This window comes from Apteryx rowi, unplaced genomic scaffold (assembly GCF_003343035.1).
Source record: "Apteryx rowi isolate R43461 unplaced genomic scaffold, aptRow1 scaffold_773, whole genome shotgun sequence".
Taxonomy (NCBI): Eukaryota; Metazoa; Chordata; class Aves; order Apterygiformes; family Apterygidae; genus Apteryx; species Apteryx rowi.
The window spans coordinates 257,123-284,990 of record NW_020451064.1 but is presented as its reverse complement, the minus strand read 5'-3'; the positions used below and the strand labels follow the sequence as shown (position 1 = coordinate 284,990).

The 27,868-nt window shown below is 37.9% G+C and overlaps 1 protein-coding gene across 1 annotated transcript in view; it reads left to right on the top strand.

The window, feature by feature from the left end:
* NWD2 (NACHT and WD repeat domain containing 2) overlaps positions 1-27,367 on the top strand; it is a 34,839-nt gene extending 7,472 nt beyond the window's left edge. Inside the window, exons 3-7 of the mRNA XM_026088556.1 lie at positions 412-528; positions 18,795-18,998; positions 20,871-21,015; positions 21,214-21,803; positions 23,432-27,367. Coding sequence (XP_025944341.1) covers positions 412-528; positions 18,795-18,998; positions 20,871-21,015; positions 21,214-21,803; positions 23,432-27,367 — 4,992 coding nt within the window. The remainder of the gene's footprint in view (positions 1-411; positions 529-18,794; positions 18,999-20,870; positions 21,016-21,213; positions 21,804-23,431) is intronic.
* Positions 27,368-27,868: the final 501 nt, after the last annotated feature.

The window sequence follows — 27,868 nt, the reverse complement described above, 5'->3', positions numbered from 1 at the left end:
CCCCAGCCAAACTCCCATTAATTTCCATGAAGCCAGGATTTTATCCATGCGCTTGCCATTATTGCTACTTATCCGTTATTTGTAGTTTAGTAGCACATAAAGACTGCCTCAGATCAAGATCTTGTAATGTTAATCTCTGTACAAAAATATGAATACAAAATGAAAGACTGTCCCTATCCAAAAGTATCTATAGTCCAAACAAAAAAATCTAGGAGGGAAAATAGTCTTGAATGGCTGTTCACCTAAGACAACCCTGCCAGGCTGCATCAGGACCGGACATAGGACTCGCAGCCTTTTACAGGACAGCAGACCAATGCTGAGCAATACACACAATGGTGGCAAAGTTAATTTGTAATTTGATAGGTAGAAAAGGCATAGGATAAATTAACAATGTTGCATATTGATTTTCAGGTTATAGACTTATACTGGGGAGTTGAAGCAGATGAATGGGACAGTCCTGAGCTGCAGAAGACTCGTATGAAGCTGTTAGAAGATTGCTTGAAAACTTCTGCAGGTCCATGTTTTGTTGTGGGTATAAAAATAATGTTTTACTTTAAAGCAAAAATATGTTATTAGCCATCCTAACATGAGTGGCATGTGTAACAAATGTATTCTGTTTTTCTTTCTAAAATATTTGATATTCTTTGCTGCACGCTTATTATACTGCTGCTAATGGTTTTCCTACACAGTGCTGCAGATTGTCAGTGCTTATGCAGCGTTAGTGGGGAGGAAGGAAGGACCTTACCTGGCCGGTCCCCAGTAGCAAGAGGTGTTTAGAAACCACCAGGTGTGACTGAACTGCCTTCATGCAGGGGAAGGATGGACTGTTTGTTTAAGGAGACCACCAGCGATTAATTCTTGGTATTTCTCGCAAATGCATTATGGCCTGGCCTGGAAGGGCTTGGTTATAAAAGCACAGCAGCAGGCAAGGGCTATCTGCTATGAGCTACCCTTTGCTGTGGGGTGCGGCAAACCTGGGAGAAATTAGGATGGCGTGTATTAGAGGGTCAAAAGACTGGAGGCCAGTGGCATCCTGAGGAGGCTGTGATTTTCTTTTTTTTTTTTTCCCCTTACTTTCCACCTCCTCTTGACTGTTGCCAGAAAAAGTGTTGCTTTTAGTGTTCTTCAAGAGTCAGCAAAGCTGGCAAAAAGGGTTCATCTTCACTGGCTTTTCCTATTAAGTCTAAAAGAGAGACTGAAACACCTTTACAGAAGTGGTTTATAAAGCTTTGTGTATTGCTTTGAATGGTGGAGAGTTATTTTTCTATGGACAAACCTCATGTTTTACATCAAGCTCAATAGACAGTGTCCAGCCATTCCTCATAGCTTTTTCAGCTGAAGTAATATGGATTTATGAAGTCATGCCAAACATTGTGTAGGGTTCAATAACTGAAAAGGCACTGAGAATAGACTGTATATATTAAATTCTGCCAGGTATGCTTTCACTCTTTCCAATGAAWCATATACAATAGATTTTGCTGTCACTGATTTTATATTAACTATATGATTCAGGATAGTACAAAATTTTATTTCACTGTGGTGCTTAGAAAGATTTGTGCCATGTTTTAAGGTGAACATAAGTAACTCAAAAACATGTTTTAAGAGCAGTTTAGTGCATGGTATACTGACTGTATTAATTTTTGATGCATAGACAGAAATATACTGATTTTTGATAAATGGAATACTTTTTCCAACTTTTTAGAGAAGCATAACCTTTTTGTCTATTAAGAATAAGGCTTTTTTTTTTTTTTTTTTAACTTTGTGGGTAGATCTAGATCTAACTCTAATGAGACTGGCTATTTAGTGTTATAAACAGCATATCTAATAGCTTCCGTTAAAGCACCAAAGCAAACAACCAAGAGATTTGGGAAGAATTTGGATTTATTTTGTATATGAGAGGAATTATGTGAAAGAGGAACTTTAATGAAAGTACAAAAATGACCCCAGTGAGTAAGATTTGCTATGACCAAGGATACTTCTCTTGAAGAAACATATTTCTGACTACTATTCTAAGATGTATTTAACTCTTTATCAGCTGTCTTGAGTCTCCATCATTTTAAGAAGTAAATGGGGGATATGCAACAATAATTTTTCTATGCATAATTGTAGGACTGCAAAGATATTAGGAAAAGTGTTCAGCTAAATAAATTTCTGTAAAAACTTTGAAGGACATCAGCAGCTTTCCTTTGACAGATTTAATTCCATAAATTAATCTTTCCCATTATGCCCCAATCAGATGCAAAACATATTCTATCTGTCAAGCATGAAAGACCATACTAAGGAACCACTTTCCTAAGTTCAGTACGAAGTAGCTGAAAGACAGCTATAAGAAGAAGAGTGCTTAGAATAGTTTAAAGAACTGATAGCTCCACAAGTCACCCAGAACTACTAGGAAAAAGTTATTGAAGTGATAAAGCCAAACTAGAGCTACTGCAAGTTGCAAAAAAAGTAGTAAATCCTAGGATTTTCAGCCTGAAAATAGAAAATACGAGAATATTTGGAGATCTAGGATTTATTTTTCTGAACTTAAATGTCACTTTGCATATACCATCAGCATAGTATTTATAGCATAAAGCATCTTAAGGATAAGTTTCTAAAACAGGCTCTAGCATAGATTACAAGGACACTAATGTCTTCCATCATATGTTAGAATCTAACATTTCGACCTGAATCTTTAGATGTTTGATTTAGTGGAAAGTATTAAGATCACACCTTTGCTATTCCAAATTTTCCTTTCTTGTATTTGCTAAAAAATAWTTTGGAAAAGGTAGCTGTATTTAGATAAAAGGGAAAACTAACTGAACTGAATTTCTTAGACTTGTCATAATGAGGAAAAGAAAAGTTTTGAAAAAACTGCAAGTCCTMGTTTTGTTTTTTTAAATGAACAATTTTAAAGATTTAAGTAAAAACCTGGAATTCTGTGGGTACAGAGAAGGTACTGAAAGGGTACAAAACGCTCCATCTGCTGCGAAGGCTACAGATTGTTTCTCTCCATGGCAAGGATTAGACAAAGAGCAAGCTGTAGTGTGTGGTGTTCTGTGAAAGTTGTATTTTTATCATGCCAGTACAACCGTCTCTCTCGCTCCCCCGTTTCATTCACGTACTTACACGAGCSTGTCATTTTGATTCAGAGCCGTCTGGCACAGAGACTGTCCTCACTCCAATGCCAGACAGATGTCAGGGTGACAATACAGGTTAAATTATCATCCCAAGATCGGTACTGATCATGGCCAGGATTCATCCGTTATGGATCTTGTCTCCGGCTGGACTAGACACCCTTAACAACCAGTGGAGAGGTACAGGTACCTCCACTTGTATCCAAGTCATCTCCTGGAGCTGGTTTTCCATTGACAGCAAGTAAAAACTAGCCAATGAGACTACTGATTTAGGAACCTAAGTACAGCACTTGATATTAATTAAGGCCTTTAGCTATTTAAAGTATTGTTAATATGTAGTGGTTATTTGTAGAATGAGTTTACTCTTTTATTGGCATTGCCTAACTAATACTCCGGTTTAAACAATTGAACGTGCCCTCGAACAGATGCAAAAACTGGCCAGCTTCTCTACGTGTTCTTTTAGAACTTACCTTGCCATTATAACATGTGGGTGCGCTCCGCCACCTGTGCCGCTCCACGCGGTCTCTGCCTGAACTGATGTCCTTGCAGGACTGGGTCCTGTAAGTTTTGAACTGAAAGGGAGAAATGGAAATGAAATTTTAGTTTGTCACCTGTAGCAATTTGCTGTATTATGTATTATATATTATTATTGTTATATATATTATATATTGCTAAAAGCCTTGCATTTCAAAATGCAAGGGAAAATGCAACACTGAATTATAGCACTGACAGAATAAAATACTAATAAAGGTGCTTTTTCTGCCTTTAAAACTAGGGATAGCACTGAAATTCATATTTCTCGCTACTTAATGCATTTAGAGGATCTTAGACCAAGATGCAGGTAACAAATTTTCTTTTTATAAAAAATAATCAGATTAAGAAGTTCATCAGGTGTTCCCTTTCACTGTCTGAAGAGAATACTTAATTAGCCTGTAATCTTTGCTTATAATCTCTGTTTTGCATTACTAATGATAGTCTTCCAAAACATGGCAAATAGTTGAAGTTATTTTCTTATTCACACCAAGATACAGAGCAAAGGAGACTATCCTAATGGAATTATTGTCAATACAGAGGAAGGACGAATACCAAATTTTAGCCACCCTCAACATGAACTTTGAGGTTACCCAAGTACATTTTGAATGTATAATTATGAGAGTGCAACCTTTGGCAGGTGTTTGTGCAAAAAAGTACTGGTTCCTTGTCTCGGGGGGGGRAAAAAAAACATTCAAAAAAAAAAACCATGGTAAAATATGGGAGGCCAGCTCTTGGCAATTCAGCAAAATCATATAGGTAAAGCAAAATCCTGAGTGGAAAAAAAATAGCATGTTGAATTTATTTATCCCCAAGATTTTTTTTCTGTTTTATCCTATATTAATGCTGTATGTTCAGCTTTACTTACTTTCTCTTGTTAAGGTCAGCATACTTTTAATAGGATAAGGAGGAATACCGCCTAGACAGATGATAGATTACATGCATAAAATTGTAATGAGAACCTGTCTGAAACCAGTGCATTCTATTCAGATATATTTATACCAAAAAAAAAAAATTGATAACTTTAATGCAATTTGGAGTTGACCAACAGTAAGGATGAGGGACTGATTTTTGAAGCAGAATTGACTGCTAATTCTGAAGCAAAGTAACTGAATCAAATAACGGAAATCATTGAGTAGATTTGGCAACTATCTAGAAATTAAGCACATAAATACATCTATGAATCCAAACTGAGCTTCCATCTGTGATAGGTATAAACCTAAGAGATTTTTGCCACCCATAATTGAAATCAGCTGCTCCAAAGAATAGTAGAAGCTTTTTCTACCTCCTCTGCTCAGACCTTGCAATTTACATTATCACTCTGAAATTATTGACAGTTTGTTGTTAATTTGAGCATTAATGAGTTATTAGACAAACCCAAGCATTATAAAAGTAGGATCCTAGTAGGAATTTAAAAGTATGTTAGCAATTTACAATATTTGGCATGTCCTTAAATCACCCTGCAATTAAAGATGAGATATGGTAAAATCAAGGAGATGGTACGGGTGATAGGTACATTTCAGAATTTAATTTTCTCAAGAAAACAGATTTAGATTATAGTTTTTAAGTGAGGGGAAATAGATGGAACCAGACCCAGAATGCACAACAACCCACCATTCCCAATAAAATATATTCCAAGAAACAAATATCATAAACTACCTAAGTCTGAAATTAAATTTTCTTCTAACTTAGAATCTGATTCAAAACCCATCCAAATAAGAACTTGTACTAACATAAGTCGGTTTGGGTTCATATAGCATATCAGGAATGGCTCCATAGGACTTGTTGGCATTCATCTGAAGTAAAGTAGATGTCTGAGGACACTAATCCTGTTTTGGAATGGACTAGGCCAACTGGGACGACTTTTCTGCAAATGTTTAAGGAAAGCTTTGCATATTTTTTAAACCCTTCAAAACCAGAAAAAAGTGATTAAACCTTAAAGACATAGCATGTGACTTTCCCTGCAGCAACCCTGGGTCTGTCTCTTCCACAGTCTCCAGACTAACAGGCAAAGGGTGTGTATTTTCCATTTTTAAAACATATCCATTGAAAATATCCAAAAGATTTATTAAGCAGTATCTGCATGAACATAAAAACTGCAAGTTTTTCAATTGTTTCTTGATTTAGTCTTAAAAGACTCTTGCATTTTCAACCTATGCAAGACTGTATGATTTTCTTATAAGTCACTGCATTTCTTTTTCTTGACATAGAGTTCTTGGTGCTGTCTTCTAAAAAGGTTAAGTATTATATTTAAAACAAATAACCATGTTAGTGTTAACAAGATTTGTATAAACTCAAATTTGTATCATTCTATGTATAATATGTGGAGGAAGAAATAGGCTGCCTGAGATTTGAGATTTATTTTCTCTTGACCTTCAGAATAGCTTTTTCAAACCATCTCCTGAGATAGTGTTGTAATCAACTAGATGTAATGATCTGCTCTACGAATGAAACAGTAGATCAGAAAACCAACGTCAGCTATACTGTACACGTGAGAAAAAATAATAATCCTAAAACTTACAGTTCTATGTAAAGCAGCATCATACCTTACTGTATTTAGCAGGCAGCTGATATGTTCGAAGGGAGCTCTTAATCTATTGCTCACAGCTAGCAGATAAACCTTCCCTTTTCCCAAATACGCAGTGTGACTACTGGAACCCTTTGGTTCTCCAGAAACAGTCCGGACACAACCCCTACCCACAAAGTAACTAGCTCACTTTCCAGTCTGAATATTGGTAAATCCAGCTAATAGTAGCTGGGTCTTTTTTAAAAAAATAATCAGAGTGTATAGTTTTACAGGATTTTTTCTTCAAGAAAAGATACTAACATACAAAGTAAAATAGGAGAAAGTACGAGTGTTCTATCATCTTGTGAGGCTGCTCTGCATCCATAAGTGGTACTTCCAAGGTATTGCTTCTCTTTTGTTAAAACATTTGCTTTCAGTGCAAGGTGATTTTTCAGAGTTACTGTTCTGTTAGTGTGCCATGTAGCAGCTTAGTATGGTGTGCTACTTTCTTTCCTAACTGGAAAACCTTACACAATTTTTTATTCCTTTTAACCTGGAAAAAAATAAAGCAGAGAACCCTTGCTTAGAACACTATAGAGACTACAAGTATTATGAATAAGCTCTTTGTTCTTTTCAAGTACTTTGCATAGTATAGAAACTGTTTAAAAAAATACAGAATACTGGTGCTACTCATTAGCTGAAAGAACAGTGCATCACCTGGCAAAGTCCTATTGCAGAGCATATACGCTGCCTCTCAGTCATGGCAGTCGTACCATCGCATGGCATATGCAATACAGTGGTTTTATTGAGATTAATGTCATGACCTGATGTTCTTTGCTATCTTTCATTCATTTCCATGGAGACTTGCTACAGATTTTTCAAACATCTGGCTAATGACTTGACCTGTTACCTGCAGGCAGTATTCATAGATTTGCCTGTACACTTACCATTAATTTTAGGCCTGATTACCTTTTAGTTAAAAATAAGTGGTAGAAAAGACATGAGGATGCCTAAAAAAAGCTGCTAAATCTAAGGTTTTATTTTGACCTATTTCACTTTTGAAGAAGTATAGTAAATGAAAGGTAAGAGGATTTGTAAAGGTGATTTTTTTTTAATCTATATTTTAAATTGAAAGCTAATAACGGGTAGTATTGAAGAACAATAGTTTTTGAAATATGGCAGTTGTGAACATGACTTTATGAAAGGGTGGATTTATATGTATGCTGATTAGGGGTAGCATTCTCAATGCAATACTTGGTGATATGGATTGACTGTAAGGCTGTTGGTACTCTGAATAATTGAAATAATGTTGATTTTTCATAAGCCACAACCTTTATCAAGTGTATACAGGATGTGGTTTATGAAGCCAAGGAAAGCTTTAATCTCTGTTATCACAGTGCTTGCTTTAGTCTGTCTCCTCTTGATAGACATCACTAAAAAAGGAATAAGAGTGGAAATAATAAAATTAATATTTTAAGGTACCCAACTAGTGATGTCATGGATTTTTTTAACTACAGATAAAATGCTTGCATTTCTGAGCATAATTCCACATATTTGGAACGCTGAGAAAAGAAATAATATTAAAAAAAAAAAAAGAAAATCCGAGGAGTGTTGCAGTGAAGATTTTGATAAAGAAACAATACAAAACCACTTTACTTTTTTTGTTGGTTTATGAGGAAAATGTTCCAAGCCAACTGAATGGCTACAAAGTCAAAATCTAAGTCAAGTACTTACTTGACTTTTTTGAAAAGTTTTGAAAATAATATCTTAAGTTCCAAGAAAACATTCGAATTTTTGCATGAATAATCTAAGTCAAATATAGAAAGAACAGGAGAGGAGGAGGAGGAGATCGTTATTTTGAATTTTAATTTAGCACATAGTCATCATTGTGAAGCCTACAATGCTGCTATAAACTTGCATCCACTAGTTTTATTGTATCAAGTCATCTTAACTTTTGCTCATGTGTTATTTTTTTCTTTATATAACATTTTTCTGTCCCACTACCATTGTGAGTTCTCCTTAGATGCTCTTTGTGTTCTTCAGACTGGATGAAATGGTTTCATCAGCTGAARTTCCTAATTATGCCCTTCAGAAGTTGCCAAATTATGGCATCAGTCACAACCAAAGTTATTAAAATGCTTTAACTTACAGTAATCTCATTTTCATTCACTAAATAATATTCTAAGTAATTAACATTCTCCGTGTTTGGTCCATGAACAATAGCAATTTTACATTATTTAGAAAGATTTGCTGTCCCTCCTTTAAAAAAAAAGACAAGACTTTAATCCAGGATTGGATTGCCAGTCAGCCAGCACACATAAGTATCTGAAAAATCAGCCTACCAGCCCCTTTTGAGGGGTAGTTCAGAGTCTAGCGTGAATATGATTAGTTAGCATGAGCACAGTACGACTGTTTGGAGATCACATTGTGCCTGTGAAAACGGGCTAACCCTGTGCAGAGGCAGCTGGGGTGTGTTTCTGTGGGGAAGCCTTGCCGAAGAGGATCGTGCGTTCATTGTCACTGGTCCTGACTGGTGCGTTGAACCAGACCTGGGTCCAGCCCTTCACCAGCCCATTCAGGGAATCGTAGCTGACTTTGGGTATCAGACCGTGAGCCGATGTCCCTATCTAAAATGCTAGTTCCCGCAGTTCTCCACTAGTTTTCCACTCATCATATTTGCTCAGTGCTTTCTTCCTCCAACCGTGGACTGACAGAGCCTTAAGGCCTCTTTTGCTTCAGTTCAGTTTCTCTGGAGCTCCTTTCCAAACATTTTACTTTCTCTCCTCAACCATTACTGCAGTTTAGGTTAGTTCCTCTCATAGATCCTGCAACTATGTTACTGTACTTTGTAGCCTCCTCCAAATTAATAGTAATTTAATAATCCATGAAAACGGTTCCTCCCCTTCCGCCATGTGAAGGGTAAGAAACATGCATACAAATCATTTATGAACATATAGAAATGCTTGATACTTTTACATCAGTCAGTGTTTTCTGAGCAATGGCTCAGAAACAGAGTATTGCTGTGAAATGGGCTGCACCTTTACCTAAACACTGCTGGTACTGTTTAGGAAGAAAAATTATAGTCTTACTGTATGTGTCTCTTCTTGCCCAAGGACTTATCTAATAATTTCTTTTCACCTTTGAAGGATTAGATATCAATTTTGTGTTCAGAGAATACCAGCCATCGGTTTTCCCAGATAACAAGCCCTGAAACCAACGCTAGTCAGCTTAAAAAGAATGTTTTGTTAAAACTGGCAAATAAGCACACAAAAATTGTAGATAAGTCATCAAAATCCAGAAACAAGCCAACATAAATAATATTCCACATGTACTTAATGTTGATCTGATGTTACATCAGAAAAGCACATACAAATGAAAGTGCTTCCCCTCCCAGGATGTGCCTCAGGCCTGATTGATAGCAAGGCTAAYTCTGGAGGAAAACTGATCAGATAGTGCTTATATGGCACCATCCTCTGCAACTACAGAGGTTTGGCTAAGGCTTGCTCTGTTTTGCCCATATTGGAGCTCCTGGTTTGCACTACCTTGTCTATTCTAGGATTACCATTATTTTTTGAAATGGAAAATAGCCGGTCTGTTTCTCTGCATGGACTAATATTCAGTGTCTTCCAAAAGAAATCTATCCCTTTGAGCCCTGTTTCTCTTCAGCTGACAATATGTATCAGAAAGAAGCATAACCATTACTGAGCACAATTTGTCTGTAAGCATGGGCAAAACCATCTAAAAAAAMCCCCAAGCAACCAAACAAAAATTTATAGGTCAAATTAGCTCTAAGCAAGGTTGTTACCATCACTCCTAATATGCATCATCCTCTTACTTCACATATCAGTAATGTAATCGCCAATGAAAAGTTTCTATTCAGATATCAGTCATAGCTCTTCCTTTAGCAAAATCATAAGAAGTTTGACTTTCTAAAGCCAGCATTCCTAGTACATTTAATTTTTTTTCTGCTGGTGAAAGCATCTGTTGGAGTCTTATGTAGCTGACACTGTAACTGTAAAACATTACATTTGAAATATTTTTTTCCTGTTCACCTCATGCCCAAAATATATCCATTTCAAAAATAATAAAAGTGCATTGCAGTGCTGCAAACTCCACTCTGTCTCATCTTTAACATGGAGGTAGCATCTCTGTATTAACAACAGAGTACTGCTGTGAAAGGGGCTGCACCTGCACCTTTACCTAAAAGGGAGGCTGACAGTTCATTTTCTCCAGTTACTCAGGCTTCAGCAAATCAGTGACAAAACTTCCAGTTGCCCTTGTCTGAGGGGGAATAGTGCTCCTTTTGAAGAAAGGCTTCAGCTCTGTGGCTTCCCAAGAGTTCTTTGCATTAAATGCTTTCTTTAAAGTTATATTATCTCCTTAACATATTAAAAGACAAGTGCTTTATTCTTTCTTCTTTTTGTGTATTCTAAATTTAAATTAGAAAATGATTTCCTATGTCTGCCGAGTCACGTAAAGTATGCAGTGCATAGGATGGAGTACATAAAAGTAACCATTTAGCCTTGCTACTTCAATTTAGCTTCCTTTTCTCAAATCCATATGATTTATTGTTTAAACTGTGGTTCAGCCTCCTCAAGTCAATGGCAGATCTTTCTCTTCATGGTCCTATTCCCCCATGAATAACCATCCAGATTTTTACCACTGTTGCCTGTTTCACTTCAAAAGGAAGAGATTCCCCTTCCTGACCTCCCCCGCAGTCCTATCCAGAAACAGTCTCACTCCTTGTCTTTGCTTCTCTTCACCCCTTTTGTTTTTATGGAGATAAGCTGTCATACATAAGGGACACAAAATGAGATAAAATAAAAACAAACTTTATTAAAACTATTTACTGAGCTACTATTCATCGTATTGAAAGCTTTGCAACAGCACATTATCTGGAGTGTTCGCAATTACCTGACAAAAGATGAATTGAGTAGAAGTTGAGAGTTCCAGTTACTAGAAATCCCTGCTTGACTTTGGCCCTAGGGCACAATACACCTCCTTGCCCATGACAAGAAAGCTGAAAGATACTAATGGAGCTATATTTTTTTAATGCATCATTTCCTTCTATTGTTGGAGGAGAAAGATTTTTTTAAAAATCACCCTCACCATTTAACTATACTATCCTGTTCTGCATACTGTGATAAACACTAAGTTTTGGGTGCAGTAGAGAGGTGGCATTATTGTCTACTAGAGCTAATGTCCCTTACAGTAAAAAGCTGCCTTTGAGCCTTCATTTATTTTACATCCCTGAGAAACAAGTTTATTAATGGTGTTTAGCTGCTTTAGCACACACTACACAGTCCTGGGTCATATTAGGCTCATGGGGACTGTATTATTCCATGCAAGTGGTGACATCGTTTTCTTGACATTTAATTACAAAATTAGGTTTCCATTTACAGACTCAATGAATCCCAATCTGTTTAGTTCTAATAAGAAGGCAAAGAAAAACAGCAGAAAGTAATTTGCAGCAAAATGACATATCATGTTACAACTAGCTTCAGGTTTCCCAAAGTCAGGTCATTTTGTTAGAAATTGCTTGTTTATAATTGCTTTTGTAAATGTATATCCCTCCGTTATATCATCAGTGATCTCTGYCTCTGATAATGCTCATTAATTAACACTTTCTGATACCTTTATAGTGTCTATATATGTTACTGAGAAGCACAGCCTTAATTATGTTACTGAATAGTATAAAGATGTAGTCTGGTTCCAAAAGTGTATGTGGGATTTGGATGGAGTTTGCAGTCCTGAAGATCCCTCCCCCGTTGCTACAGTTACCTGTAGAGGCAGGTAAAATCTTCTCTAACCCTTCCTTTACCCTACCTTTACTCACAGCCCTCTTTCCTTATTTATTCTTTTGACTGATCTTCTCACACCTGCTCAGGGAGGTCAAAGACCCAGCAATGACAAGCAGTGAGGGGAAAGGCAACAAAATTAAGCTCTGTGATCATGTATAAGATGGGAGAGGAGGGGTGGAGAAAGAGACCATTGATATTTTCACATCCAGGAGGACAGAGAGTTCTGATAAAGCAAAATATGTCAGGGAAGTAATCACAGATGTGTGCCGTGAATTTCTTCTGAGGAAGTACATTCATTTTGCATGATGGGCTGTTAGCTCCTACCCGCTATGTCCTGTGAAATCCTCCATCATTATCTCAAGTCTCTCTGCCACTATGGACAAGCTTTGAGATTTAAAAATGTTGCACTGTGGGTGAAGTTCAGAGATAGGGAATTGGTTTGCTTACAGCTGGATTTGGTTGCTATCTTTAATTTTCTAAAAGACAGGTTAAGGGTCAAATAACTCCACCATCCTTTACTTCTTATACTTCATGTCAGGAACTTTACTCACTTACTTGCAGTAAAAATTTAGTATTTGCACCTCATACTTCCAGTCCCCACTCCAGTCAGCTTTCTTACAAAGTAGTTCAGCAGCCCCTTCTTGCTTTTCATGGAACTGAGACTAATATCCATTTGATAAGTCATCAACTCTGAAGTTTTTGAAATACCTATAGCTTCCCCCAGTGTATGTCTGCAGTACCTCCAAGGAAAAAAGACATGCCTTTGTGCAACACTGTACAGTAACATTTCTTGAGCCAGGGAATGTAAATGCATATCCAGGCAGGGGATGAAAAAAATCTATTTCTCAGTACAAAAATGCCTTTATTATACTTTCAATTTGTTATTCACTTGAATAATTTCAATTAAGAAAAAAAACCAGATGTTTCTTATTTTATCCTCTTGTACAGTCAGCCAAAGTTCTAAAAGTTAAATCTGTTTTCCTGTGTGCTTCAGTCAAGGGATTGGAAGTATGGGCACACTATTATTATCACCTCGGTATAGGGAGAATCAAATGAAGATGTTTGATACTGCTCCATGGCATCATTTTTCTCTTTAAACAAGACAAACAATCTAAAGTGGTAATCCCATCCCTGCTGATACATAAGCACACAAGATCCTTTACATATTAACAGTCAAAATAGTAAAGCTTATTTTGCAAGCTACTATTAACCTCATTTTATAGATGGGCAATCTGAGGCAGTGGCAAAAGCAGCAGCAAATTACGTTTCCACACTGATATGAAGCAGAAGTGGAAAGAAGGAGCGAGTCCAGCAAAGGGCTACTAAAATGATTAAGGGACTGGAGCATCTCTCTTATGAGGAAAGGCTGAGAGAGCTGGGCCTGTTTAGCTTGGAGAAGAGAAGGCTGAGGGGGATCTTATCAATGCCTATAAGTATCTGAAGGGTGAGTTTAGAGAGAATGGAACCAGACTCTTTTCAGTGGTGCCCAGCGACAGGACGAGAGGCAACGGGCACAAACTGAAACACAGACAATTCCATCTGAACATGAGGAAAAACTTTTTCACTGTGAGGGTGACAGAGCACTGGAACAGGTTGTCTGGAGAGGTCGTGGAGTCTCCTTCCTTGGAGGTATTCAAAAGCCATCTGGACGCAATCCTGTGCAATGTGCTCTAGGTGACCCTGCTTGAGCAGGGGGGTTGGACTAGATGATCTCCAGAGGTCCCTTCCAACCTCAACCATTCTGTGATTCTGTGAAGGACAGATTTAAGAGATCTCTACCAGCTCTAACGTTCTGTGTGCTAAGCTGCACTGCTGCTCAGCTGTGGCAGAAGAAAAATACTGTTCTGAATGCAGTTTGACCTGAATATCCTAAAAAGCACAGGATGCAACTCTTTGGACCTTTTTTTTTTTTTTTTCTTTCTTTCTTGGTTTTCAGTGGAAGTATTTTTGGGAGACTTCATTCCAATACAGCATAACTTTTATCCTTTGACCACTACCATGAACAAGCAAAAAAGCAGTTAAATATATTTAATTGAAGAACATTCTTTCAGTGCCTGTGTCAGGAGGCCATCACACTATATCGAATTATAGCTAGCAGGGACACAATGAGTAGAGGAACCAATTTTCAGGACATCTCTTAGCCGCCAGCTACTCTGGAATTCCAGCTTTCTAAAACATGGTTTAGATTAAGTGGCTTAGTACACCTTTCAGCATTTTGGTTTCAGTTGTTCAGTTCAGTTCATTTTAGTTTAATTGCTTACAGTTTACCCTAACAAGCAGTTGAAACATATACTCCACTGAGATTTTCAATGAATTCACATATTTGTTTTTCTTCTTATTGAAATCATTAGTGCATTGAAAAATCAATTTAAGTAAATACACTTTTTTGTTTCAATTCAAAGGATTCACTGGTTTTAGCCATTAGCATTTTTGTTTTGAGATTGAGAGGAACTGGCTATTGTTCCCTCAAGGAATAAAAAGAAATAGGACATTCTGTTTGTTTCTGGTATTAAATTCTCAGTTCAATTCATGTCATATTTATTTCTCAGAAACAACGTTCCAGCTAAGCCTGGCATATTTGGGTTTTTTTTTTCTCCAAATATTCTTAGCTGCAGCTGAGTATGTCAAATAGCATAAGTACTTTCTGTAGCATACATTTACAATAGAGTTTCAGTATACCAGAAACAAACAAACAAAGAAAACCTCTACAGGTATCTAACATCCTATTCAAAGAAATTTTGTATGAAACACCCTTAAAAATTGGTATCCTGACCAATTCATTCCAGATTTTCAAGACATGATTTACCTGTATATCTGCTTATGTCAGTTAAGCCCACATTTCTGCAGACCAGGAAGGTAACTACATCTGACATATTAGAAATTTTGCGTTTCTTCCCTGACTTGAACATGCCATCTAGGCAGGTTTGCACATGCAAATACCTGTTCTGGCACATCCGAATTCAGTAAGAAGGGCAAAGGACACAGAATTTAGACAGTATAAATATAAAAAGTAAGGTTTGAATACAGTAGAACATTTCTTGCTATTTATGCTGAGGCAATTCTATCTTCAGGTACATGAACTTTTAAAAAGATCTTTTAGAAGATCCCAAATTTATTCTAATTTTTTTTGTCTAAAAAGCCTAGCCCTGGAACTCACAGAAGGCAGCAGAGAGCAAGTGACCCCAGGAGAGAGAGTGAGTCAGAGCGTTGACTTGGTAGTCCTTGGTTAGGGGCCTCATGCAATACGAGGAAGGATAAGGTTCATGTCCCTGCTCCAGTTAACATTCAGTTACTGATACAAAGCTATTCAGTTTGCTATATACAGAGGGGAGCAGCTCTAGCTCCTGCCTTGACACCCTGTCATTACCCCATCATTCATACCTGAAGCCCTGATGATGAGGGCACATGCCTGGTGACCACAGACTTGTCCTTCTTCAGAAGGACAGTTCAGAGGAGATTTTGAAACAGATCTCTTGCTCCACAGGTGAGCTCCCTCGGCACCAGCCTTTCTCTAGATCTGCAGTCTGCTCTTCCCCTGTTTTCTTCCTGAGGCCACTCTGTGGGGTGCACTGAGAGTTTCTGTCAGACTGCGAGCCACAATTGCCTTGGGCACCAGTGGAAGGATGCCTCCGTGACATCCATGGGAGCAGCATTTCCAAACCTGTGGTGACTGGTGAACAATGTAAAATCCTAAGGCATTGTAACAGCTGAAACTTAGGTGCCTACAAGTCAGGCAGCAGCTGAAGAACCACTTAGTGCCTCTTGGTGTCACCTGAGTTAGGTGCCTGCAGGCAATTTTCAGCCTGGAGCATGAAGCATTCACCATATCTTCAGTAAGGTGAGATATTCTCATTCTCCCTAGTGGAGCTGTTCCACTTCGTGTAAGTGATTTCAGTTCTAGCTTGCATAAATTCAGCAGGCTTAAAGTTGAGTCACTTGGGAGCTAACTCACAAGTGGGTAAGGCTTTCCTACTTCAGTAGCAAGCAGTTTCTGTAAGAACAACGGGGCTGACAACTAGCAACAGCAGCTTCCACCACCTAGCTATAACTAACTGCTGCATACTGGTCAGAGCTCCGAATCCCTGCCTAATACCTCCTAATCTCCTGTGGCTGTTGYGAAAGCAAATACTTTAAGGGTTGCTCAGATAACCTAAGATACTTAGAAGTATCTTAGGTTAAAAAATTGAGTAGATGTAATTCCTTCAAAGATATTTCTTTAATGTTTTTTCTTCAAAAATGTGGCAATCAAGGACTTCTCTTAAAAGAGACATAGAGAACATATTAAAAAGTATATCCATTTCAGAGTTACAAGTGGAACTTCACAAAGAGTAAGATGTAAAAATAACAGGATTAATCCTATGAAGCCCAGCAAAAGATTACCAGATCAGATCATTCACCAGATACAAAAATGGATTTCAGTGAATCTACAGCTTTCTGCATTGGCAAAGCAGCATAAAAATTGCTGCCCCTACAGTGAAAAGTAATCACTTGTAATCACTGAAATCACTTGACAAAACATTGTAAATGTAACTTCTTAAATGACTTGGTTTTCTGATGTTAACATGTAATTTCTTAAAAAATGGATGAATGGAACAAATTACTAGTGAATATAACGTGCTGTAATTTGACAGTTTGTTTTTATTAGAATCTACCACTAAATATCTCAGAGGACTGCTTAGTTGGAACTAAAATATGTCTAAAATTTCAACTTGTACTGTATTAATAAAAGCTATCATATTAAGTTCATGAACATTTTAGTGATGATGTCTGAAATAATTACATGACATACACTATGAATCTGTCATGTCTCAAGATAAATCCAAATCTGTTTAGTCTCCTCCTTTTGGTCATTATGATGAGTGTGCTTGTGATTTTAATATCTTTCCACACGAAGAAGATGAGAAGGAACAATATTTCCCATCTGAATCTAAACAGTAATTTTTTAATCATCTTCTTTAATAGTAACTTCAGCCACAGACTCAACAACGCTAACAGGACTACTGCTGAGGTGGCTCTGTTAATTCTGCAAAAAATTTGTTAGATGCAATTGGTTGCTGAGGGTTTTATACATGTTTGCCAGCCTAGTAGATTTAAACAGTTAATCACCTTCAATCTAATGAATCTTTAATTTGTTGTTTTACTATTAAGGGATAATGACTCATCAGGTGGGAGATTTTGATTCACGAGTCTGCGTATAAAGCTGTCTCTTGGTACTAAACATAGTGTAAACATTGCTGCTCCCTTTAAAAATAATTTCATATAATAATCATCAAAATGCTGCGATGTTGCTATCGCAAATTGGAAGTTTTAGGTTATTATTGTAGAGTACTGTGATATTTTTCATAAAGGTCTAAAATGGCAATATTCTTACTTGCAGACTTGGTATGGAGGAACACAAAAATTGTGAGAAATAATATCCTGTTTAAATTCTTTGGCTTTATTTTTCCTGCTTGCATGTACAGGGAATATGGAGAGAGGGGCAGATATTTCCAGAGGCTGCTGCAAGCCTCTGGCGGAGATGCAGTTCAGAACTGAAGCCCCTGGAGGAAGGTGTGCTGTTCAAATATAGACCTCTAAAAGTCTGAGTGTTTTTGTCGTACCCTGATAGAGTATGCTTATACAGCCAGATATAAATCTAATCGCAGCCACACCAAATGAGTGAAGGGGGAAGGGGCAGCCAAGGGAGGCCACTATTCCCTGGTACTAGCTGATATATTTATAGCATCATAACCAATATTTTAATCCTTAATTTTGAACGTAAAAAATCTGATGTGCCACAGTTTAAGGACTGACTTCCACAAACCTTTACCTTTATACCAAATATATGCAGTTAAGTATTAAAATGGGGTTTGATCCATTTCTGTTTGGTATTTGTTCAGAAATGCTTTCCCTTGTTCCATTGTTCATGTATTGGGCAGCTCCTGGGGTAAGAGATTCAACATTTCTTGCCAACAAGTGAACATGAGACAGCTGAGCAGCTTGTGGTTCTGCAGTATTGATCTTGGTATTGCTGGTCTAAGCCATAAAGCCACATTTTTAATAATACTAATMTGAGGCTGTACATAACATCATGTGAATTTTCATCAAACAGAATATAAAATCTTCTGTTCCATTATTGTGGATAGTAGGAATAAAGCCAAGAAGTCAGGAATCCAGAGATGCACACTTAGGACCAAAACTGAGCTTTTTTTTTTATGGTTGGATGCCACTGGAAGCCCTAGTGCTTGGTCACAGTGATACAGTTTGATATAGCACACGTAATGCTGGTGGTATGGGTCTTGTGGCATAGAACCATTTGTGAAATACTGATTTTGACTAATACTGTAGAAAGTCTTGGTCTTCACCACATTTAGCAGCCAGACTACTTAGAGAGCAATGTGTTTAACAAAAAGGAGGTTCTAGAAAGGGTTGTAACCTTGGTCATCTCCTTACTCTGTATTCCAGAGAAGAGGAGTTCCACATTCACCTTTGCACCTGAGATTCATGCCAACCTGTGATTGCTCTGTATCAATAATACATGAATCAATACAATACTGTACTTGTAAAATAAGTTGGGTTTCTTTAACTGCACTTTTTGAATGCCTTTGTATTTTTGTTAACAGTTAATATTGAGAAAGATAATGGATCTACTTGAAATTCTACCAAGTCATGGCAGTAGGATGTAGCTCAGTACAGTACTGTCAATAGTAATTCATCTTGCGCTGTATCTGTTTCCCTTTCTATCAATTTCAAAGTCATGAAACTGTTACCACACTGATTCCTATGAAAGTCAGATTCTGAGGAGAGTTTTAGCATCACTAGAAAGAGAAATTTAACCCCTACTTCCCTGCAATTACACAGGGCCTACTGGGAGAGAAATATGGGAACATCCGAATACCAGGAGAAGTTGAGTCATCAGAATTTGAAATGATCCTAGATGCTGCAGTAGAGGCTAAGCTGGAGACAAGGATTTTAGAAGACTGGTACTGCAGGGATGAGAATGCAGTGCCACCAGCATATTACCTCAGACCAAAATCTGAAATGCTGAAGAACTACCAGAATACAGTAAGTCATACATACTCGCCTCCTCTAAAAAATTCCTCTCCACCAGTTACAGCGGAGGGCAGTCACCAGGGCCAGGCATCTACTGACTTTGCTGCCGACAGAATTAACTTCTACAGCCTGGTCCACACACGAGCAACTGGCTCTGTGATGTTCCCCTCTGGTGATACATGGTGACAGGAGAAGCTGTGAAACGCCAGAGAACATGATGGGTCATGACTATTGCGTTGATGCATTGGCCATCAGGCTCATACAGCTACAGCAAGAGCATTGTAGTTGGCAGTGCTTTGTGAACTGTTGGGGCTACAGGGGCATAATTACACAGATATCTCTTTTCTTCCTTCATGCTGGAATAGGGAGAGCTCAGTCTCTCCTGGCCATTGTATTTTGCTTTCACTAGAATTCAGTGAACAGGATTCGCAGAGGAAATATGCATTTTCCCTCTTACTGCCGTATTAGCAAAGCTCTTAACAGTCAAGTGCTTAAGGGCATCCTGAGTCAGATCCCATGCTTTTAACTTATTAAATGTATTTTAATGGAAGATTTTTGAATACCATTAACTTTCATTTTTAAAACATGCATTTGCCTTTAATGGATTTTAATAAAAACTGTGTATTACCTGGAGCTCAGTTCTACCATCCTATACATCCTATGCATCCAAGGACAGAATTCAGTGTACAAAAAATAAAGTATTTAATATAGGGGCCAAACATTTCATTTTGAGTGCATGCTGTATTATACAAGAAAATGGAATTAAAGCATTAAACTACATTCATTAATCATGTAGGAAAATATAGTATTTCCTCTGTGGCTTGAAAAAAAAATGAAAACATGAAAAACATTGACAGAGAGTTTTAATGAGTTGAAGACAGTATAGTGTGGCTGATTCTGAAATATTTTTCACAAGAACCAAAGCAAGTTTTGTAACTTCGTGCATTGTTTTGCTAATGCCCACAATATCCCTTTGAATAAAGCTTGACTTTTTTTGTTACTAAGTCTTTGTACCTTTCCTCAAGCTACTGACACAAAGGAGTAAGCAAAAAGATATTCATAACTAAAAACTAACAAACAGAGTTATACCTCATAGTCTTACAGAAAGTAATAAAGATGCACGGCTCTGAACATATGTCAAGAAAGAGTCAATAAGGAATGTATCCTTGAAGCTGTTCTTCTTTCTATTACACCCTCCAGCTGCCAGGAAAAAGGAGACCCCTTAAATCCTTTACCTACAGTAAGTAAAGCAGCAGTGGCTACCAGCTGGCTTAAAGAAACCTCTATTCATGGCATCTGTGAGATGCCTTCTCACAGGATTTGTGAATTTATATTACAGTCCCTCAATGATAGGATTACTACTGCCATAGCAATGGCCTAAGGTATTGACAGATAAAATCCCATATTTTTCAAATATTTAGCTCATATGGGGTGCTTAATTACAGGTACCAGGAGCCTCATTTTCAGGTTTTAAGATCCAGCTTTAATTATTACTACTATTACTTCTCAGTAATAGAAGTGAYAATAATTTTTAGAAATATTATTGCTATTTTACTAACATTATTTCAGACTTGGGTCTCAAAACCCTCTTTCTATAAAGTTTTTCTCAGTCCTATTCTTGAAGAATATTGCTTTAGCAGTCTGAAATAGGAATTCAGCAAATATTTGAAATAGGTAACTTTTATAACTCTAGAATAGAATACTAGAATATAGTATATCATTCTAGAATAGAATCATGATTATCTGCAACACAAAAAGTTGAACTCTCATTTATTTATTTATAATGTATGTATTTCTTTGTCACCTTGAATATTAGACCTGTACTTTCTGAAGTTGTAGATATGTGTATTACAGCTACTGTTTAACTATGGATATTTTTAAAAGATGGAATCTTCTTCAAATCCTATGAATGAGAACAAATGGCAAGATATATCAGAAGAGATTAAGAAGATTTTTAAGACTGCTGTGAAATTGCTGTATGAGAAAGGAAAAATGAAACACAGCCAAGCAAAGAGATATCTTTCCTCAGGTAAAGTTTAGACTAATTATTTCAATATGTTCATTCATTATCTTTTCTATCAACCTTTCCACAAACATGAGAATATATTTCTGTTAGCATCTTACAGATGCAGTAATGTCAGAGTCTGCATGTTTGGGGCAGGGGGATTCTTGAACCTGTTCAATAAGAAAAAATAATAGAATCTCAGTGTTCTCTTTTCATCCCCAGCAATTGAAGATGAACTTGATTTTGCCTTGGGTAAACAAACACCAGCTTTCCTAAAGAAGTGTGTTTGCTATATTCGGAAAATTGCCAACATTGAGCGTTTCGTTAAAATTCCAGAGATGGGAAAATACATGGATGTAGTACATACAGCTGGGAAGTTTCTACGGGATCCCGAGGCCCATGAGAAGCTGATGAAGCTCAGGGATGAGTTCATTCCTACCATAGTTGCATCATCCAACCTGAGAGTGTACACTTCCATCACTCACTGTGACATGAAACTGGGGTACTCGCAAGAAGTGGAGAATCATTACATTGAAGGACTGGGTAAACAGTTCTACGAAGATATGATTGACATAATCCAAGCAACAGTGCAACAGAATTTTGACACTGAGACAGACTTGCTCTATGATGAAGTTCTTCAACACTCATCGCTATGTAAAACATACTCCACTTTTTATGAATATAGATGTGAGGCATTAAACATAGTTCACAAGTACATTCTACCCAGCAAAACAGGACACATTAACCCTCTTATCATATACGGAGGACCATGCACGGGGAAAACTCTTCTATTGGCTGAAGTGGCAAAGAAGGTAAATAAATACCTTACATAGTATGGTGATCTCACGAGCATTAGTGTGTGAAGGCCAGCTTAGTTTTCATTCTTCCTTTTGCCAATAGATTCTGATATCAGCCTTCAATAAAATAAAAATACTAAAACTAATATTCTGCATATTATTACACACATATCCAGAAAGAAGGCTGTACCTTTTAATAACAACATCTCTGTATCATATGTTTAATCAAAACAAAAATAGTTTTAGCAGAGCTTTAAAAACTGGTCCTACTCCACTAATAGGAATTAACATATTTTTGAATTACCAGCCTGTATTTTAGAATGATCTCTTTCCCTTCTGTTCCACTGAGATCCTATGAATGTGGAACCATTTAAACATCATATGTTGGTTTTAGTCTTATTCACAAATACAGCATGTCTTTCCAAGTCATGCTATCTTGTTTTATGTTCTCTTCAGAAATCCTTCTAGAATTCATCTGATTTACACTTATTACAAATCTCTCTATCTGTAAAAATACCTGTACTTATTTATCTGACATACACCATTTCAGTCATTGAGCTGAGTACTACAGGGAGGTGAGAGAAACACTTTGTGCAACACAGGAGCAGATGCCAGAGATGACCCAGCTGGCATCTCTAAGCCTAAGTCTGTAGCTGAAAGTCACAACTTTGAGTTCCCTGTAGGCTGCTCAGAGAATTTGGCACAGTAGGCCAGGAAACAGCCATATCAGCCAGAAGGAAATAGCGAACAATAATGTTTAAAATCCTATCTCTTTACCAAATGTAAGTGACATTCTATAGACTCATGTTAGTTGACTATGTGAAACTGAGATTTGCAGCTCAAGATCTCATTTCAGATCTCAGTATGTAAGTTAACCTAGAGGTTATGCTTTTCTTTTAAAATATTCTGTAATAACTTCAAGTGAGGTGAAAAGATTTGGCAAGTGAGCAAATGGAGCCTCCACAGACCGAGAGGATTTAAAGCCACATTCCTCTCTTGCCTAGAGAGTACTCCAACCAAAAGAATGGACAAGAGAGAGTTTTTACCCCTTGCAGCAATGCGTAGGAGTGCAAGAGTCTCAGGCACACAAATATGAGAGCATACTTCTGTGGTCCAGGAATTAAGGTAACCAGTTAGGAAAGGGCAGTCCTGCAGTCACATCCCTGTCCCCCAAAACCACTACCTGACTTTATATTCAACTGGGAACAAGCTTAGGTGCCAAGCTGCCCTGCCGTGCCAAGGATGTCAAACTTCAGACATCTGTAATAGCAGAACACTTTGTGTCTAAGGAAGTTTATTACTAAAAACATCTACCTACTGACTTTTGGAAATAAGGCATACATTTTGCAAAGAGTACCCTTGGATTTATGGACTAAATTCTGCTCAAGTCCAAAGCTCTTTATGGCTCTGGTTCTTAGTGCTTTGGGATACTACCTGGGCTAAACAAAGATGACATATGATATAAATTTTTTTCAGTGCACATCATAAATTAAACCATCCTAGAGCTCTGCTAATGAGAGCATTTCTGTTCAATCAGTAACACTTAAAAAATAAGCTTAATTTCTATATAGATAATTACTTTTATAAATGCTGTTATTGTGCTACATTTAGAGATTAACTAAATTATGCTTTACCTTCTGTAGGCCTATTCTTGGCTGCAAGAAGAGATGGGACCAGACTCCGACCCTGTGGTAGTTATAAGATTTTTGGGATCGACCGAAACAAGTATAGATCTGAAGAATATACTTCAAAGTACTTGTGAACAATTAGCAGTCAACTATCGTTGCCTCATACAAAGTTACCCAAAAAAGATTCATGATCTTCGGGACTTGTTCATAAATCTCTTGAATGAGTCTTCATTCCACAGGCCACTGGTCATAATATTTGATGCCCTAGAACAGCTAACAGATAGTGACGATGCTAGGAAGCTCTGGTGGCTTCCCATTCACCTTCCCCGTTCAGTACGGATAATTTTGTCAACACTGCCAAACAAACATGGGATCCTGCAAAAACTGAGGTGCCTTATTCATGAAGAAGACAACTACATTGAACTGACTGCAAGAGACAGAAAGATGTGTAGCCAAGTACTGAAACATCAGCTGCTGCGAGTTAAAAGAAAAGTAACATCAGGGCAACAAATTTATGTCAATGAAGCATTCTCCAAGTGCACGCTGCCTATGTTTGTGAACTTAACCTTCAAAGAGGTCAGGAAATGGAGATCTCATAAAGATGTTGATGAGTCCTCTCTCTGTGTCACTGTACATGAAAGCATAGAGCAGTTGTTTTGGTCACTGGAARGCAAGTGTGGATCAAGACTGTTGTCAAGAGCACTTGGCTACATCACTATGTCCAAATCTGGCCTCAGTGAAATGGAATTAGAAGATATTTTAGCCCTTGACAACAGTGTTATATATGAACTAAGTGAGACTGTCAGAGAAAGTAACCCTTTGAGAATTCCATATATATACATTGCAAGGCTTAAGGAGGGCTTACAGGGATACTTAATAGAACGACAAGTGAAAAACGTAACACTTCTTCTTTGGGCAAATAGGCACTTGCAACTAATTGCCCAGAAATTGTACCTGCACAATGAAGAAGATTTGCATGAAATGCACACAGTCATGGCAGAATATTTCCTTGGTGTTTGGTCAGGTGGGCGAAGAAAACCTTTTTACAGTAGTGACCAATATTTGAATGGTTGTCCTGACCATGACAGTAGAGGCATGAATGAGGAAGAAAAGCACGGTATGGATCAGACTGCTTTTGACAGGCAGGCACCTGATCAGCCGTGGGTCTTTCAGTGTAACCCATTGGAGCCTGATATCTTTTTTATCAACCACAGAAAAATGACGGAGATTATACATCAYTTGACACGATGTGGGAAAACAGATGATCTCCTGTATGGAGTCATTATGAACTTCAGCTGGCTGTACACCATGATTAGAATAGGGCAGTTTGATAAAGCACTTTCAGACATAGAATTGGCTTACACCTACTCACAAGAAAAGGAGCTGAAATTTCTGGCTAGTACCCTCCGTAGCATAAAGTTCAAAGTAGTAAAATACCCAGGTTCACTCTCTGCTGAACTGCAACAGAGGATCCTCCCAGTAGTAAGTTCATTGCCTAAACTGAGACACCTCCTTCTGGAGTGTGACAAAGACGGACCCAAATACTGCTCCATTGTTCCTTTGCATTCTTCCATGGATGTGACGTACAGCCCCGAGCGCCTGCCTCTGTCCTCCAGCTGTATGCATGTCACTGAAATTCTGCCTACTTTCAATCCCAGCACAATTATTGCTGCTTTAGAAAATGGCTCCATCAGCACTTGGGATGTAGAGACTCGCCAGCTATTAAGGCAAATTACAACAGCTCCATCTGTTATCTTAGGGATGAAACTTACTAGTGATGAAAAATATCTGGTAGTGGCTACAACGAAGAACACTCTTTTGATATACGATAACATAAATTCCTGTCTTTTGTCTGAGGTAGAAATTAAGGGGTCAAAACATTGTGGAATCGGGGGGGACTCAAATTTTATAAATGGATTTACATTATCAATCAACCATGCACTTGCTTGGCTGGAGGCCAGCAAAGATGTTACAGTAATAGATCTGCTTTATGGTTGGCCTCTCTATCACTTCCACTGCTGGTACGAAGTGACCTGTGTGCAGTGTTCTCCAGATGGAGTTTATGCATTCTGCGGACAGTATTTGAATACCACAACCATTTTTCACTTAGGCAGTGGAGAGAAGCTGGCCACTGTGACCTCCGAATTTTCTAGTGGATTTGTGAAATTCCTTCTCATTCTGGACACAGCCCAAGAAATGGTGATGGTGGACAGCGAGGGGAGCTTCTCGGTTTGGAATACTGAGGAAATCGCAAATCCCCAGCTTACAGATGACTTTGACTGCAGGAGAGAAGACAGTGAAGTTGTCAGCATAGAGCTTTCTGAAGACCAAAGTGCAATTTTAATCTGTAAGGCTGTCAGCATCGAACTTCTTGACACTCATGTATGGAAGGTGGCTGAAAAGTTCAGAGCCAAACACAATGAGCGCTTTATATCTGCCGTGCTGTCCAAAAATGGCAACTGTATAATTGCTTCAATAGAAAATACCTCAGCCATTTTTGTTTGGAGAAGAGATACAGGACAGTGTATGGCAAGCTTACAGGAAATCTCAGGAACTATAGTCAGGCTAATTAAATCAAATCATCATAACATGCTGCTATCCTTATCCACCAGTGGTGTCCTTTCTATTTGGGATATAGATATCATAACAGCTATGTCCAATATTGACAAATCTGGCAAACCTATCCAGAGACTGGTGTTGCCAGCCAGAGGTGAATTAATTTATACATTGGATGGATCAGATTCTGTCCATAAGTGGAACTTCAGTACTGGATTTATTGAAGCTGTGTTCAAGCATGAAGGTATTGTTGAAAACTGTGTGCTGACCTCTTCTGGAGAAATAATGGTTACATCAGATGATAAATGCAGCCAGTACGTATGGCACACTGTTAGTGGTGAAAATATCTTTCGCATTAATGGACAGAAAATCTCAGAGCTGATGATTACTCATAATGATCAATTTGTAGTCTCCCTCTGTGAGCAGAATGCATCCAGAGTTTGGCGGCTGGCTACAGGACACAGAGTTTGCAATATTCTAGTTGCCTTACAGAATGCATTTATAACTACTGCAAATACCTTTGTAGTTGGAATGGCAAAAAATAAAGTGTTGGCAGTGAGTCTCTGGACAGGCAGTATAACCAAGAAGTTTTCATGTGATGATGGTGCAAGCATTATGGATATTAAGTTGATACCAGATTGCCCAGATATTGTTGTATTTATAACATCTACTGAAACTGTGAACATCTGGAGCCTAACAGAGGAAGTCATCTGCAGACGTGTACAATTGCCTAACAATTTCTTAAAAAACTTGGAAGACTTCGAAATATCCCCAAATGGGAAGCTAGGAATTATATCCCGTGGAGATGAGAACATCAATGTACTTGATTTACACAGTGGAAAACTTCGTGTGGTTCATGCTCCAGGTGTCATCTGGCGGCAAAAGCTGTCTCGTGATGGCCGCTATCTTGTGTACATCTGTTTCCGCAATGAAGATGATGATGACAATGGTGCAGTCTCTAGTTTAATAGTCATGAGGCTAGCAGATGGTAAAAACATAGGTGCCTGTTCTCTTTATAAAACTCCCACTTTCCTTGCACTCTCACAGAGGCATTTGAATATTATTATTGGATTTGATGATGGAAGTATAGGTACTTACACGGTAGTTGATCGAGTAGATGCCACACTGAAAATCAAAATTGCCACTTCAAACAGCCGTCAAATTTTCAACAACACAACACAAGTGATTAGGCCAAAATGCCACAATTATAGCTTCAAAGTGACTGCAGACTGCATTTGGAGGGAATCAACTGAAGTATTTGCAAGGGATAGCCCCATTACAGTTGCAGAGCCTGAGGTAAGTGAAGCAACGCCAACCAAAAAACACAACTATTGCTATGAGAAAATGTGCTCAGCCATAGATTGCAGAGGACACAGTTTTGCTGCTGACAACTGAGTATCCATCTGGACTAGTTTACCAGAGTAATAGTATACATGCATAGATTGTCTTCTGAATTCAAGTGAAAATCCATGCATTTCTTGGAAGACAGACAGAAACAGCAGAGGGCAGACCAGCTGTTTTTTCCTTGACAAATATTCTTACATTTATGTAAACAAAGAAAGCAAACATGAAGCAAATATTTAACCAGTGGGCTGCAGGGTTTTTTAAATTTCGGAATACAAGGTTCAGTCCAAGATTCAATCCAGGGCCTTGATTGAAAATTTCTAGCAATACTATCAAAATTGTTATACTATTACAGAAGTTAGGAGATCTTATTTGGGGTTGGCAAACTGTTTTAACTAGAACTAAAGCTCCACATGACCTGTGAGAAGAGGCAGACCACTGTTTTCTAAACCAAGTCGCCTAGATGTGGTCAGAACTGGGTCTRTTGCTAACAGCCAACTTTCTACCCACTTGCAAAAATATGTTTTTCTGCTTGATGGTGCAGTTACAAGA